At 41.0% G+C, this 16,275-nt stretch overlaps 2 protein-coding genes across 2 annotated transcripts; both read right to left on the bottom strand.

Moving 5' to 3' along the window:
- Window positions 1-1,863: 1,863 nt before the first annotated feature.
- LOC118970680 (olfactory receptor 7G2-like) lies at window positions 1,864-6,169 on the bottom strand. The gene is made up of 2 exons (XM_037009084.2): window positions 6,045-6,169; window positions 1,864-2,851 (listed from the first exon to the last, which is right to left on the bottom strand). The coding sequence occupies exons 1-2, from the start codon at window positions 6,167-6,169 to the stop codon at window positions 1,864-1,866; spliced, it is 1,113 nt and encodes a 370-aa protein (XP_036864979.2).
- A 6,258-nt stretch (window positions 6,170-12,427) lies between these two features.
- Window positions 12,428-13,372, bottom strand: LOC108399735 (olfactory receptor 7G2-like). Its single transcript, XM_017664672.3, has one exon. It carries the CDS (start codon window positions 13,361-13,363, stop codon window positions 12,428-12,430), a length of 936 nt encoding a protein of 311 aa, XP_017520161.3. The 5' UTR covers window positions 13,364-13,372.
- Window positions 13,373-16,275: the final 2,903 nt, after the last annotated feature.

The raw sequence follows: 16,275 nt of genomic DNA, 5'->3' as shown, positions 1-16,275 counted from the left end.
GTAGGGATTTCAACATGAAGGCCTATTGAACAAAATCATCAGGGAAAACACTGACAAATTAACTGTTTCAAAACTCAGCATAATTATGCATCACAAATATTGGACATAAAGTCCATTAAAACTGAGCCACTCACATAAGGAATAGATTTCCTATGCATAAACTCAAAAAAGATGGCTATGTCAATTGAATAACGACCTCTTTATGTATAAGAAAATTATAAACATCTCCATGTAAATATGACAGATACTATATATGACAGACACTGTATATGACAGACATGGATTTCACACAAAGGGGAAAATAAATGGCCCATATATGTGAAAATGCTTCCCGTCATAATAAGAGAAATGTAAGTGAATTAAATATTTCACAGCCCCTCATCAGATGAATGAAAATGTTTTGGTGATGATGTAGAATAGCTGGAACATACAATGTGTGGGTAAATTGGTCCAACGGCTCAGGAAAACTCCTGGGAACTACAAAAGGAGGAAAGATGCTCCCAATAGTCAATAATTCCACCCCAGCTGTAAAACATTCTCTGATTTATGCCAGGAGATGTGGAAAAGAATATTCAAACAGCTTTATTCATAGTAGGAGAAAGTATTTCCCAAAATTTAATCAGCATCAGAAACCCTATATCTTTTTATCAACCATATGTAATATAGAGAGGACTGAAAATAAACAAATAATAGCTAAACCCAATAACACGTATGAATGTCAGAGGTACAATGAGGAGAATAACAACCAAGAAGGGATATTCATTCATTGAGTTGAAACTTTAACAAGGTCATAAAGAAGCAAATCTTCTCAATACATTCTACACATGCACATGCAAAAGCAATAAAAAGATGCATAAAGCTAAATACATGACTTTTTGTAAGGCAAAACATACAATATGAAAATTAAGTATTGGCTGCCTCAAAATGATTTCTCTGCATAGTTACACTGCTCGCACCTTCTCTCTGTGTCTTCTCCATATCAGTCTGTATTTTAGGGATACACGTGATTACATTCACTGTCCATTCCTCCAGATAATCCAGCTGAAGGTGCCTCACTGAAAATTTTCCTTTTCTAAATAAGTACCATGGACTCTAGTATCATACAAATTCATATTTATATGGTATCACCGTAAGGAGAATAAGGATGTGATGATACATCTTGAAGACCAGCATTCACTCATGACATATACGTCTTCTGTTGATGTTATGCAAAGGTACAGCATCAACTTAAAAAGGGGAGAATAGTCAGGTTTTTGTCTCCAGCCATTATGTCCAAGAATGACACCTGTATCTGCTTCCCACTGATGAATCTCAAATATTGCACAATCATCTCAAACCACTCAGATAATCTAATTGTATCAATTTTATATTTAATGAAAATTAGTATAGTGGAGGCTAACATAGACTTGGGAGGGTATGTTTTACAGATGACTAGTCTGAGTACTAAATCGGGGTTTGAAAGGTGAACTCCCTTGCCCCACTGCACGCCTAAATCTGGGATGCAACCGGCATGGTCATAACCACAGATCAGACAAAAGCTAGTCTCTAGAAATGATTGCAGCTTGCCTTCAATCCCTTCCCCATCCTATCCACTTTCAACAATTTTCCTCATTTGGAGAGCAATTGACAAAAAAAGTCACTAAACTAGAACCCCTGACTCGGCTTTGGTTGTATGGGTCCAGAGCAAAGAAACAGAGTTTAGAAAACTGAGGTCATTCTCAATTATCCTGGAACTGAACAAAAGGTAAGGTATCATCACAACTCAAGCCATTGCTGAGATGCACGTGGCCATGGAGTGATCTGATAATGTTAGAGTCTCACAGTGGTGGAAGAAACAGGCATCTGGCCCACCCAGAATTCCAGTTACTTTGACGCATTCAAGAAAAACAAGTTCAAAGCAGGTAACCCCATTAAAGACAGAGGTATCCTACTGATTATTTTCCTCAAGGCCCCCTTCATGTCCCTGTTCCTTAGGCTGTAGATGAAGGAGTTCATCATCTGGGGAACCACGATGTACATCATTGAGGCCACTGCCCCCTTTCTGGAAGAGCCAGTAACAGCAGAGCTAATGTACACCCCAAAACCTGTCCCATAGAACAAAGAGACAACTGAGAGGTGAGACCAACAGGTGGAAAAGGCTTTACACTTACCCTCCACTGAGGGCATTCTCAAAATAGAAGAGAGAATTTGAGTATAAGAGAAAATGATCCCAGATACAGGAACACCCCCAAATAGGCTGCTTACAAAATGTATCAGGAAGTTATTGATGAGGGTATCAGAACAGGCCAGCTTGATGACCTGAGCAAGTTCACAGAAGAAGTGGGGGACTTGCAGGTCCCTGCAGAAGGACAGCCGCAGCACCATCAGACTGTGGAGCAGGGCATTCCCAGTGCTGAGGAGCAGAGAGAGAAGAATCAGCATAGCACAGGGTCGGGGGTTCATGAGGACTGCGTACCTCAGTGGATGGCAGATGGCCACATAGCGGTCATAGGCCATTGCTGCCAGAAGACAGTTTTCAAAACCAACAAAAAATAAAACAAAGCCAATCTGTGTAATGCAGCCAGTGTAGCTAATGTGCTGATTCTCTCTGTTAATATTCACTAGCATCTGGGGGACTGTCGTTGTACTTATACATATGTCAGTAAAAGACAGGATGCAGAGGAAGAAGTACATGGGGGTGTGGAGATGGGGGTCAGAGCTGATGGCCAGGATGATGAGCAGGTTCCCCAGGATGGTGACCAGGTACACGGACAGGAACAGCCCGAAGAGGAATGGTTGCAGTTCTGGATCGTCTGTCAGTCCCAGGAGGAGGAATTCTGCAACATCTGTGTGATTCATATTCTTGACGAATCTAATGTGAAAGAAGTAGTGAAAAAATGGAAATAGTTCCTGGTCTAACAGCAGCAATATCCACTGGGAACTTGATAGAAATGAAAATTTCCTGTGCATAAACTCAGGGGTGAGGACCAGAAAAGTATGTTTCAACAAGCCCTCCAGATGAATTTCAAACATGCTAATACTTGAGAATCAGTGCTTAAATCAAAACAAACCTCTATATATATTGTGAACCCAGATGAATATTCAGATCTGTCCCTCTGCTAATTTCTCTCTCCATCACCATCTCTCACACTATTTCTTTCCTGTCTTCCCATTACTGACCCAAAATTTTAGAGATCACCAAATCCATTTTACACATTGTGCCAACTGCTGAGACTGACACCAAGAATAAGACATGGCATTTCCTTTAGAAATATCCCATGCCTTCAAACAAACAGAAGGACAAGAATAATGTTACAAAATCTGCATCTAGAACAATGGTCCCCAATATTTGGCCTTTTTCAGAATCACCTGAAGGACTGGTCACATTACAGATGCATTTTACATGCTATGATCCCATTTACCCATGAGGACACTTGGGTAAGTAGAGGCTTGGTCATGGACAGGAAGTACGGTCAGTGCACGGCAAAGACTGGGTCTCAGTCTAGACCACATGTCTGCTGAGTCGACTCTCTTGAACAGTCTCTCTTAATGCCCCTGATGACACAGAACGAGCCTTTATAATCATACAGATTTCACAATTTCATTTAACATTTTTGACATTTTAATTCTGAGCAATGTCCAAACTCTTTTCCAGCTCCTGCCATGTATGTCTACCTCTACCCATGAAGTAGCATGTAGCAGGTCCAGGCATCCATCCAAGTATATGCTCAGCTCCTGGCAAAGAGAAGAAATGCTGCCCATCAGCCTGAAGATCATAAGACGCCCCGGTTGAAACGGTCCTCATCGGCCGTAGTGGTTCATTCTACAGGAAGCAGACACTGTGTCGGGGAGATGCTCTGCCTCATCCTGAGAGGATGTCTTCCCTAAGGTGACAGTGTCATATCATTAAGAAAAACAGTTAAAACTGAGAAAGAATGAATTGTACTGGCATATAGGAAAACAACAATCTGTAGGTCCTTGAAGGTCAAGACAAGATAAAGCAGAAATATCTGCTATTTACAGGCCAATCGAGTGACCTACAGGATGGTCTCTGTGAAGCCGTGGTCCTCGCTCTCCTGGGGAGCCTGCAGTGGCCGCGACAGCCCTTATCATTTGGAGGATAACTTGAACTCAAACAGTGATTTCAGTCCAGACCAGCACTTGCTTTGTGAACTGGGAACATTGTCTCTTCAGAGGCCTCGTGTCCTCACTTGTGTAACGGGAACCCTCATCAGACCTTATGGGGATGTTACAATGATGACGATGAATAGAAATACATCCAGCATGGCGGTCAGCACAGGGCACCCCCACCCTGACATTTCCTATCGTGGTTCTCCTTTTCTGCCATGAACAGCAGCTCCTGGCATGTGTCACTCATCGGAAGAAAGCAGTGGGCTCGGCAAGTGGAAGAAAACAATCAAGAAGAACATCCCACCTGTGACAACAGCAAATTTCAGGGAAGACATTATGAGCTGCAAGCCCAGCTGGGAACCTTAATCATGCAAAAAGGGAATTAAGGAAACATTGGTGGTATCATTATTCATTTGGCAGGGACAGAAGATGAACTGCACAGCAGTTTAGATGAGTCAAGTAATAAAAATAAATAGATACAGGATTGAACACAAATAATGAAAACCTATTGGAGGAAAACATGTATGATGAAAGTCTATCCATGAGATATTTTTGACATTTTCTAATCCTGCATAGATGTGCTTGTTTTTGTTATGAATTATTCAAGAGCAACGAAAGTACAAAGATACCAATAAAGAGCTTGGTACCCACCAGTCAACATTATCAAAGTCACACACATCATAAAAGTTTAATTTTATTACCACATTTAATAGATATACTTAAAGAGCCTGTATCATGTATTTACACAATCCTAATTATTTTCCTCCCCTGAGGAACCACAACTCTAACTGGATTACAGGTCTCATCAGCACTTTTTATACATTTAATAATATGATGCCACAAAAATTGCACAGTTTTGTACTTTAAGAACGATTTGTGAACATGACCCCACTGAACGTGTCACATACAGTTGGCTCCTTGTGTAACTATTTTTTTATTTATCTCGATATTCAGTTCAGCTCCATTAATTTAAAAACCAGACAGAAATTAACTATATTTAAATTGTAAACAAAAGAAAAGTTATGAAATTTAGAAAAACCAGGAAGTGACTTACTATATAGATACATCACAATTTGTTTCTCCAGTCCCTACTTGACAAGAATTACAGTAACTGCCTTTTATTCTTATGTATATTTATGACATAGGTACAGTCAAAAGCCATGCATGATGGAAGCCATATGTTCAAAATAATATGCCTCCAGGAAAGGAAGAGGGGAAACAGAGGGGAATCCAATAGGGGCGCCTTCTGCAGGCGTATTGTTGTGTTATTTTATATAAAAATCTGAAGGTGATACAACAGAATATCAGCATTCGTGCACTGGAATGATGTGAGGGGTGGGCATGTGGGTATTTAAAAATCACACTCTCTCTTTTGATGCTGCTGTCCTAATGTATGAGGAATAAAATAAAAATTAAATAAAATAAACAACACTTTCTCTGCTGCTTTTATTTAAAGTACATGGTAGTTTAACAGAGACCAGGTGGACAAGCAGGATCCTGCTCATTCTCGATGGGAATAAGACAACAACTGTTCTACACACTCAAATTATCAAGAACCAGGAAAGGGAATCAACGGAAAATATCAGCAAAAATTTTCCATGCTCCCACCACAAGGACTGAAGTAAATATTAGAAAAAATAACCGTCATCCTGTCTGAGAAGGGGCAGCTTTTGGCTCTGGAGGAAGTGCACCCTAGAGGTGGGGTTAGGAGGCCCGGAGAGTGAAAGCCAGGGAGCACTGGTGCCATGCGGGCTATGAAATCCCATATATGGGGTGTCTGTCCGGTGTGCTGACAGGCAGTGAGGCCGGAGCTCCACGGCCGACTGGGTTCTGATCACTTTAAGCATGAACTCACCTAGCTGCTTCCACAGGAAATAAGTTTGATAAAACACATCCTCTTATTCACAGTGCATTCACTCGGGGACTTGGATTACCTGGTTCGCTTCACGGAGGAGTGATGCTCGATGCAGCCCCTGGATGTGGAACATGGAGGTCTGTCCTCAGGAAGGGCAGACAGCCTGACCGAGGCCCCTGGCTCGTGATCAAGGAGGACACCCATGGGAGGGGCCTCACGTGTGTGGTTCCTGACTCGGCGGGGCTGTCAGGTGAGGTGGCCACAGACGGAATCTGCAGTCTATATCCTCGAGGGTTCAATACCCCTGGGGGCTCAATATCCCAAGATCCTCATTAGCCAGGCCTATAGTGTCATTCTGATCCCAGAGCAGTGTAAACCCTTAAAGACCAAGTCTATAGACAGTAGGAATTCTGGATGGCTGTGCCCCTACTATCCACTTCTCCCCACCTGTGTATGTTTACCTGACTCCACTTGCCTTGCATCTATACACACACACTATTTTCCAATGAATTTAGTTGCAAACACAGGCATCTTTGTTTCTGTAGGCGCCAAGAGCAGGCTGCCCATAAGAGGTGCCGTTGTGACATGCAGATTGTCTCCGACTTGCAGGCACCCAAGGCACAAAAGATTCAGAAAGAAACTTGACACCCCCCTCAATTCAATAAAAAGATTTTTCTGGATATTATTTATTATAATTGATACACAATCTTATATTGTACAACATAGTGATTCAATAGTTATGTACATTTTTAATGCTCACCCCAACTAGTGCATAACAATTTAGATGGAGGACCTGCCCCAGGAGGAGGGCCATCCCCACGGGGAACTCCAGGATAATGTGAGCAAGGGGTGGGGGACAGGGAGGGGTGTGGCTAGCCTGTCACATTTCCTCTCTGGGTCCCAGCTTTTCTGTGTGGCCAAGCAAACATTTGTTTCTCAGACATGTACTCTTTCTTATGCCTGTGAATTGCTTCCCTTTTCCTCTGACATCTCAGACCCCTATCCCATCCTCCTTAGCTCAGGTTGACATGCAGACTTTGAACATGTGGTTAAGTTGACTTACCATTTTTGGAAAATTGTTTAGCAATATCCACTAAAGTTTAATTGGACCTCCACATCTCCTATGACTCTGCTATTTCAGACCTAATTAAACTAGATCTTTTTCAGCAGAAAAGGATATATTTATATATGTAATTAATTTTTTCCCCTATTATTCTGTCTTATGTCAATATGATTCTTAAACCAGGTAGAAGAAACTAAAGGGGTGGAGGAAATTGCTTCCTACTCAGTATTTCAGAAAAAGTCTCCATGGGGATCTAAACCAACTTCTCTGTTCGCTTGACACTGGATCTCTGGAAGCCCAATTCCAATTTTAGGTGTGAAAACATAGATTATATATGTGGGTAGAAATCATGTAATTATAAATACAGTTAAGACACTTTAAACAATGTTCCTGGTAAGAGTCACTCAACAAAATAAAAAATGTACTGTTATCTTACATTATGTTTTTATAAAGAAATAAAATAACATGTATATTTGAAGTCTCTCCATGCTTCCACTTTATTCTCTACATTCTTGATAATTTTTTCCTCTCCAGAGAGAACCACTACATTGATGTTAATATGCACTACTCTGTTATCACAGAAGTGGGATTACAGTGATGGGATGGACTATCAATTAAAAGGTACAGGGTCATAAAAATGAATTTTATTCTTTCCTCTCATCAAAAGCAAAACCAAATTGTGGATGGGTTCATGCCACAAATATAAAAGCCAATACTAAAATTCTTCAGATTCAAGGAAGTATTTCATAAAAAAGACATCTTGAGCACAAGGCATTATGGAAAATATTGACAAAGTCAACTATATCAAAACTAAGCACATGTGTTCATTCATAAAACTCTATAAAGGATATGCAAAAACAAGCCACACATCTAAAGAATCAGCAATGCATATGCATAGAAGAATCAATATTGTTAAAATGACCATCCTGCCAGAAGCAATTTACAGATTCAATACAATCTCTATCAAAATTCCGACAGCACTTTCAATGAACTAGAACAAATAGTTCTAAAATTCATATGGAACTGAAAGAGACTCCAAATAGCCAAAAAAAATCCACAGAAAGAACAACAAAGCTAGGGGGCTTACTCTCGTGTCTCCAAGCTATACAACAAAGCAACAGTAATTAAAACAATGTGGTACTGGCACAAGAACAGGCCAGTAGATCAATGGACAGAATAGAGAGCCCAGATATAAACCCACAATATATGGCCAATTAATATATGATAAAGAAATCATGAATATAAAATGGTAAAGACAGATTCTTCAATAACTGGTATTGGAAAAACTGGATTATTGCCTAACTCCATACACAAAAGTAATGTGAAATGGATCAAAGACCTGTATGTAAACCCTCTAACCATAAAACTCTTAGAAGAAAACATAGGCAGAAATTTTTTTAACATTAGTATGAGCAATTTTTTCTTGGACTCACCCCTTTGGGCAAGGGAATAAAAATGGAAATTGATCAAGTTTGGCAACATCAAATTAAAAAGCTTTGCATGGCAACAGACACTATCAGCAGAACAAAAAGGCAACCTGCAATATAGGAGAATATATTCATTAACAATTTATCTGATAAGGGGTTAACATCCAAAATATATAAATAACTCATACAACTCAACACCAAAAAATACCAAATAAAACAATTACAAAATGGGAGGTAGACCTGAACAGACATTTCTCCAAAGAAGAAACACAAATGACACATGAAAAGATGCTCCTCATCACTAATCATTAGGGAAACGCAAATCAAAACTACCATGATGTATCATCTCTCACAAGTCAGAATGGCCGCTATCCAAAAAACAAGAAATAACAAGTGTTGGTGATGATTGGAGACATAGGAACACGCCAATTGTCTTTATGAAGCACAATTTGTTTCCCAAGTGTGATTTTAAAGGATGCCTCTAACAAGATCGTCAGGTAGATACGTGTGAGGAATTCTAACAAGGATGCAAAAGCACATCATGGAAAAATCTATAACATTTTACTGAAAGACACTAAAGAAGATCTAAATTAAGGGAAAGAATATACTAGTTCAGGGGTTGATATGCCCAATATTATAGAGATATCTATCTTCCTCAAATAGCTTTGTAAATTTAAGGCAAATCTGGGATTTTATTGCATTTGAGAGCTGACTTTGAAATTTATATGAAAGGGCAATGGAGACAGAATATTGGACGTGATGAGAACAAAGTGGAGTTCCCGCCTTACAAGGTATACTAGGGAACACCTTATACAGTTAATTACACAGGTAAGAAATAGTAACTGAAATGGTATTGTTCTGGAACAGAAAAAAAAATAGTACCAATTACCAAGATTTTATTGAGGACAGTGAAGGCAAAGCAGGGAAAGGATGGTCCCATTCAGAAAATATTGCTGAAATTATTCTTATATTTAAAAGGAAAAATGAAATTATAGTCTATATTACATCATACTCAAAAACTATTTCAAACTATCAAAACTTAAAAGTCAAGACAAAATGATAAATGCCTAGAAAACAGTGCAAGAAACTATAGACAAGACGTAATAATTTCTTAAGTAGGATAAAACAATCACTGTAAAAAGTGAGAAGAGTGATAAATTTAACTACTTTAAAGCTAAAATGATAATGGATTAATACTCCCCCAAACATAATGAGCCCCTACAACTCAACAACATACAAAAACCATGACTAAATGGTTTTTAAACCATGACTAACGCACCACGGCTCGGATACACTTTCTCCAGTGATGACAAAGGAAAGGCCACAAGTACATGAAGAGATGCTCAGCATCACTAATCATTAAGCAAGTGCAAATCAAATCCACATGTGATGCACCCTGATATGCAGTAGGGTGATTGCAGTTTTTTTTTTTAAGTAACAACAGAAAAAGTGTCAGCAATTATGGGGAGATGCTGAAACCCTTTGGCAGTCTTCTTGGAATGTAAAATAGTGCAGTTGCCATTGAAAATAGCATGGCATTTCCTGAAAAAAAAATTACATGTAGAATTATCATATGATCTACTAATTCTACTACTAGATATATTCCCAAAAGAAATGAAAGCGGGGACTTGAACAGGTGCTTGTACACCCATGCGCATGGCAGCATTATTCACAGTGGCTTAAAGGTAAATACATTCAGAACTTTGTGAATGTCCTGAGTAACTTCCTGGTGCACTTATATATTACACCAAAAGCATGAAACAAAAGGAAAAGCAGATACATTGGTGTTCATAAAAAAATTTTAAACTTTTTTGAAAGAATTGGGGACCCTGATCCATTGCTGGTGTGAATGGAAAAATTGTACAGCCACTATGGAAAACAATTTGTGGTTTTCTCAGAAAGCTAAAACGAAGTTATCAGATGACTCAGTGATTTTATTCATGGGTGTTTATTCTAAAGAACTGAGATAGGGACTCAAACAGATATTTCTGGATCAACACTCAATGCAGCATTAGTCAGAACTGCCAATACGTGGCAATAACTCATGTTCATATGTTTGAACCATAAAGAAAATGCACTCCACCTATACAAAGGAATATTATTCAGCAATGAAAATGAATGGAGTTCTGATATATGGCTCAGTATGGAAGAACCTTGAAAACTGAAATAAGCTAGACATCAAAAGATATATATTGTGTGATATGTCAAAAAGAATAAAAGAAAACCTAAGTTTGAGTCAGGAGGCTAGAAGGGGGAGCACTACCACTTCACCTCAATTACAGACCCCAACAGAGAAATGATGTGCATTGTATCTCCTACAAGGGATCCACTTGCCCTACACTTCAGCCAGTGATCAACTGTCGTCACTCCGAACTCCTGCCTTTCTTCAAAGCAACCCCTCCCAACTTGTCATCCTTCTCCATAAAATAAGGCTCTGTTACTTTGCTTGTTGCATTTGCCTATAGTTTTGCCCCACCTTGCCTGGCCCACATCACAATGCTCTGTTCTACACAAATAAATACATTTTTTTACAGGTTAAAAGAAAAACACCTGGCTGTTTTATTTTTAAATTTAAGTGATTCCTAGAGACAGAAATTTGGTTAGAAATTATCAGGGTTTGGAGGGAGGGAAACTGGGAAGTGCTGGCTTCTAGGATACAGAGTTTCTATTTACGGGGATGCAAAAGATTTGGAAACAGTGTCAGAGTTACAAAATAGCGGGAATGTAACTAATACCATTGAATTAAAACACTTTAACATGGTTAATGTTTAATTTTAGGTGAGGGAAATTTCACACACACACACACCCCAACCAGATGAAGAATGCATTGGGTATGAACACTTCTGACTCTTGGAATGTGGCATGACTCATCACCTAATTATCTGCTCTTGAGAGTTACATGATGCAGCCTCTGGGAAGGACTAGTTATCATGTTTGGTGTAAGTCACTGAGGCAAAAGGGGACTGAAGCTCTGCCGGGTGGGACCCTGGGGACATCAGCTGGCAGATTCTGCTACAGTAAGTATATGGAAAGGATTTGAATGGCAGAAGTGCATTGCCAAAAGGAAAGACAAGCTGACTGATCGGTCAAATGCTTCCTGTCAAATAGCAATAGCTGGAGGATCTGAGGACATCCTTGCATCAACAGATGCAGTGACATTCCTAGTTCCTCAGAGAACCTGCTTGGCTGATTGGCAAATGCACCTGGAAGAATAAGGGTACTCAACAGTCAACATGCTCTTGAGAGAAAAAGGGTACAGAAAATGTCATTTACTCGTTGATCATCTCTCCTAGAAAACGATATTTTCAATAGTTTGACTACATGTACCTGGAGAAGAATTCTACCTCTTAGGCTGCTTTTTTCTTTATAACTGAAGAATGCTTCAGATTTCAGTTCGTATATCTCAGGAACAAAAACCATTGACATAATCTAATCATACCAATACTACACCTGATGAAACCGAGGAGAGTGGATAATGACAGCACTCTGCAGAAACAGTTTAATAGAAGGATCACTCAATAATGAGCAAGCTGGTTTAGAAAGACCATCCCTCTTCTCTCTCAGCAGGCCTACATATGGGGCAAAATCCACACGGTCCTAACAACTGGATAAGGCAAAAACTAGTGCCCACCTGAGACCACAGCCCAGCTTACACACACTCTCTGCCCTAACCACCATGTCCCATTTTACTTTGAGAATGTTCTCCCCCAGACACTATACCAACATCCCAGGACCCAAAATCTCTTTATCAAACATGGCCCAGAAAACTGAATTTAGACAGCTGAAATCATTTGTCAATAGTCACAAAGTTAGACAAAGAGAAAAATTGGGTTTCAATCCCAATTTGTCAGGCTCTCAGCATCAGGATTTCCTGGTCATTTTGACAGAATCATAGTAGTTGAAAAGTTAAGTGCTTTGAAACCCTAGAATGTCTCTCATTCTAGACCTGACTCAAGTAAGATGACAAATTCACTAAAGGAGAGGTATCCTCCTGATGAATTTTCGAAAGGCCCCCTTCATGTCCCTGTTCCTTAGGCTGTAGATGAAGGGGTTCAGCATTTGTGGGACCACAGTGTACATCATTGAAGCCACGGCAGTCCTCCTGGAAGAGTCGGTAACTGCAGAACTAATGTACACCCCAAAACCTGTCCCATAGAACAAGGAGACAACTGAGAGGTGAGAACCGCAGGTGGAAAAGGCTTTATACTTTCCCCCTGTTTTTGACATTTGCAAAATAGAAGAGACAATTTGACCATAAGAAAAAATGATCCCGAAGATAGTTACACCCCCAATTAGGCCAACCACAAAAAATATCAGGAAGTTATTGAGGAAGGTATCAGAGCAGGTCAGCTTAATGACCTGATCAAATTCACAGAAGAAGTGGGGGATTTCCCGGTCCCTGCAGAAGGACAGCCGCAGCACCAGCAGACTGTGGAGCAGAGCATCCCCAGCACTAAAGAGCAGAGAGAGCAGAATGAGCAGAACACAGAGCCGGGGGGTCATGATGACTGTGTACATCAGAGGGTGACAGATGGCCACGTAGCGGTCATAGGCCATTGCTGCAAGGAGACAGTTTTCAAAACCAATGAAAAACAGGATAAAACAGAGCTGGGTGATGCAGCCAGTGTAACTGATGTGCTGATTCTGCGCTTGGATGTTCACCAGCATCTTGGGGACGGTGGTGGTGCTTAAACCGATGTCAGCCAGGGACAGGCTGGAGAGGAGGAAGTACATGGGGGTGTGCAGGTGGGCGTCAGAGTTGACGGCCAGGATGATGAGCAGGTTCCCCAGGACGGTGACCAGGTACACGGACAGGAACAGCCCCAAGAGGAGGGGCTGTAGCTCTGGATCCTCTGTCAATGTGAGGAGGAGGAATCCTGAAACATCTGTGTGATTTCTGGGTTCCATGTTGATGAAGAATCTACAGAAATATTGGTCACCAATGAAATGAAATGAATGGTTGATGGACAGGCAGTCGCTCCACGTGGGAACTTGTTAGCGATGCCGGTACTTGGGTCCCGCTCCATCTTACTGATGATGCTTCCCAGGGCAGGTGCCCAGCAACCTATCTAAACAAGCCCTCCAGGTGATGCTGATATGCACTGACGTCTGAGAACTGCTGTGCTAGAAACATGCTCATCCGTACCATGGACCCCAGGGACTCCAGGAACCATTTCCTCCTCTTGTATCTCCCTCCATCCTTCCTCTCTCCCTTCTCTCTCCCTTCCTGTCTACCCTCCTCTCACATAAGCAGCACAAAATTGTATTGACAATGACTGTCTGACACACTGTGGTGAGTTACGGGTGTGGAATACAGATCACATGGCTTTATTCCCTCAGAATATTTCACACCTTCAATCAGAAATATAAGAGTGAAATTACAAAATTGGTCTCATCTTGAGGAACTTGATAACTTAATGAACGAGATGACATATAATTTAAAAAACCAGCTGATAGGGAAGCATGAAATGCATAAGAATCTGAAAGACTGATACAAATAATGATAATTTGTCCTGGGAAGACGAAGCACCAGAGCCTGGCATCTAACAGCATGTCCTGGTCACTCAAGGTCTACCAACTCCCGAGGACCCAAGTTGCCATCAGAGGACCGCTTTGTCTGGTATAATCTATAGACTCTGAGACTGAATTTAATCCAGGCCCCTGCACTTGCTGTGTGGATGGGGAAAACTCTTTAGCTGTTGAGAAAGAAGCCCGGTGTTCTTGTTTGGATTTTGAGAACTCCTAATGATAAGGAGTCTTGGTCAAGGAAGGAAATATCATTCACATGTCACTTACAAAAGGCAATGAAAATGAGTTTTATGCTAAAATAAACTGGATACATGATCAATACAGGCAATGAAAACCTACAATAGATTCAATTGTTTGCTAAAACGTCTACAGCATGCAAACATTTTAAATATGTTTTACATTGGCATGTTTCTTCTTATGATGGATTTTTCAAGCATTAAAAAGTACAGAGACTAGCAGTGAAGGACTGTACAACCTCAGCCAACATTAGCCAATTCACGCTGTTCCCCATTCTTCCTAGAGGTATTTTCATTGCATTAAATAAGAGGTACAGGAAGTCCCCATGTCAGGTTTGTACAATTTGGGTTCCTTTCCTTCCCAGCATGAAACACTGTCCTTACTTGATATCCATCATCTTCTGCACTTTTTCTTATATTAGGTAGTATTCTTGCAACCTAATGCATTGGTCCTGGTTTTCTAAGAGGCACACATACACAGTCATGCCCTGTACACGTTTAAAATTGGTTTTCCTACTTGACACATGTTTGGCTTTCCTACTTGCTGCCGGCATGCTCAATTTGCCTCATTCCTTTTAACTACCATGGATTATTCTACACAATACCTCATAATTCAGCTCTCCATTTCCCAGCTGCGAGATGTTATAATGCTTAACTTTGACGTATACATAAATATGTGCTCACCAGTCAATATTATCAAATTCACGTACATTATCATCCACCTCTAGGTATTGCCATTGGAATAAATAATAGGCACAGTTCAATTTTATATATTACTGTAGTGAGCATTTAGCTATGTATATAATTATTGCATCACTATGTTGTACATCTGAGACAGTATTATACATCAACTATCTTTGAATTAAACAAATATTTATATAAACACAATCTGAAAGCCTGCCTGGGGAACAGCATCACATTAGTGCTGCCTCTGTGGAGGGAATCAGGGAATGAAGGAGAAGTTGAAGGAGTGTTTTCTGTATTTCTATTATTTTGTTGAGTGAAATAGGCATGAAGCTCATATAACAGAACGGCAGTGTTTGTTAGCCCTAGAAAGGGGTCAGTGGAGGCATTTCTAACTGATTATGCTGCTCAAAGCATCTGCTCATTTTATAAAGGGGGCAAGAAGGGAAAGGAAGCAGCCCGCTCTGTGGTCGGCGTCTGCTCTCCTCCGGCGCAGTCCGCACAGCCAGGCGGCCAGTGTGACACCCAAGCTCTTCCGTAGGTGGATGTTTGTGGCTTCAGGTGAAACTGACTTAACACCCCTGCCCTCCACCAGCACCAAGGTGCAGGTAAACGCCAGAGAATTTGTAGCCGGCATCATGTTTGTGAAGGGGAGGATTTATTCCCAACAGAAAAATGGTTCCTCCCACTGCATAGACAGAGGGGAAGCCCAGCAGTGTGGGAGCTGGGCATTGTCGCAAAGCTGCAAGCAGACATTTCAAGGTCATGACATTGAGGCAGGGGTCCTGTGCACACTCACTGTTGATCACCTTAGGCAGGGGCATGCCTCGCAACTCGCGGGAATGCGTGTGTCCTAAATGCCGCCCTCAGATCACAGCATTGTCTAGGGGATGTTGGATTACCTGGCTGGCATCACTGCAGGATGGTCGATGTTCACCATGTTCCCTGGATACTGAATGATGGAGACACAAGTTCTGCTCTGAGAAGGAGTGAGGAACCCTGTGAAGCCCTGGGTTTCTGGGAAAAAGGGACCATGGCAGGAAGGTGGCTCAGCTGTTGCTCCTGACTGGGCAGGGCCGTTAAGTGAGGTGGTCACAGACCCACTATTTGCAGTCTCTGCATCCCCAGAGGCTCAAAATCCTAAGCTCCTCATTAGACAAACTTTATTATTTGGGTCCCAGGACAGTGCAAACCCTTAAAGACCAAGACGCTAGAAGGCAGACAATTAGGATGGCTGCCTCCCTACCCCACAAGGCCCGAGGCACACCATCCATTTCTCTCTCCCCAATGCCCACACCTTGCATGTGTGGAGACACTGTCCTCTAATTGGATCCCATCTTCATATTTTCAGTATAAGCAATGTCATCTCAT

This window comes from Manis javanica, chromosome 13, assembly GCF_040802235.1.
Source record: "Manis javanica isolate MJ-LG chromosome 13, MJ_LKY, whole genome shotgun sequence".
Lineage (NCBI taxonomy): Eukaryota > Metazoa > Chordata > Mammalia > Pholidota > Manidae > Manis > Manis javanica.
Note: the sequence above shows the minus strand (reverse complement) of the source record. Positions and strands in the feature narration are given on the sequence as shown.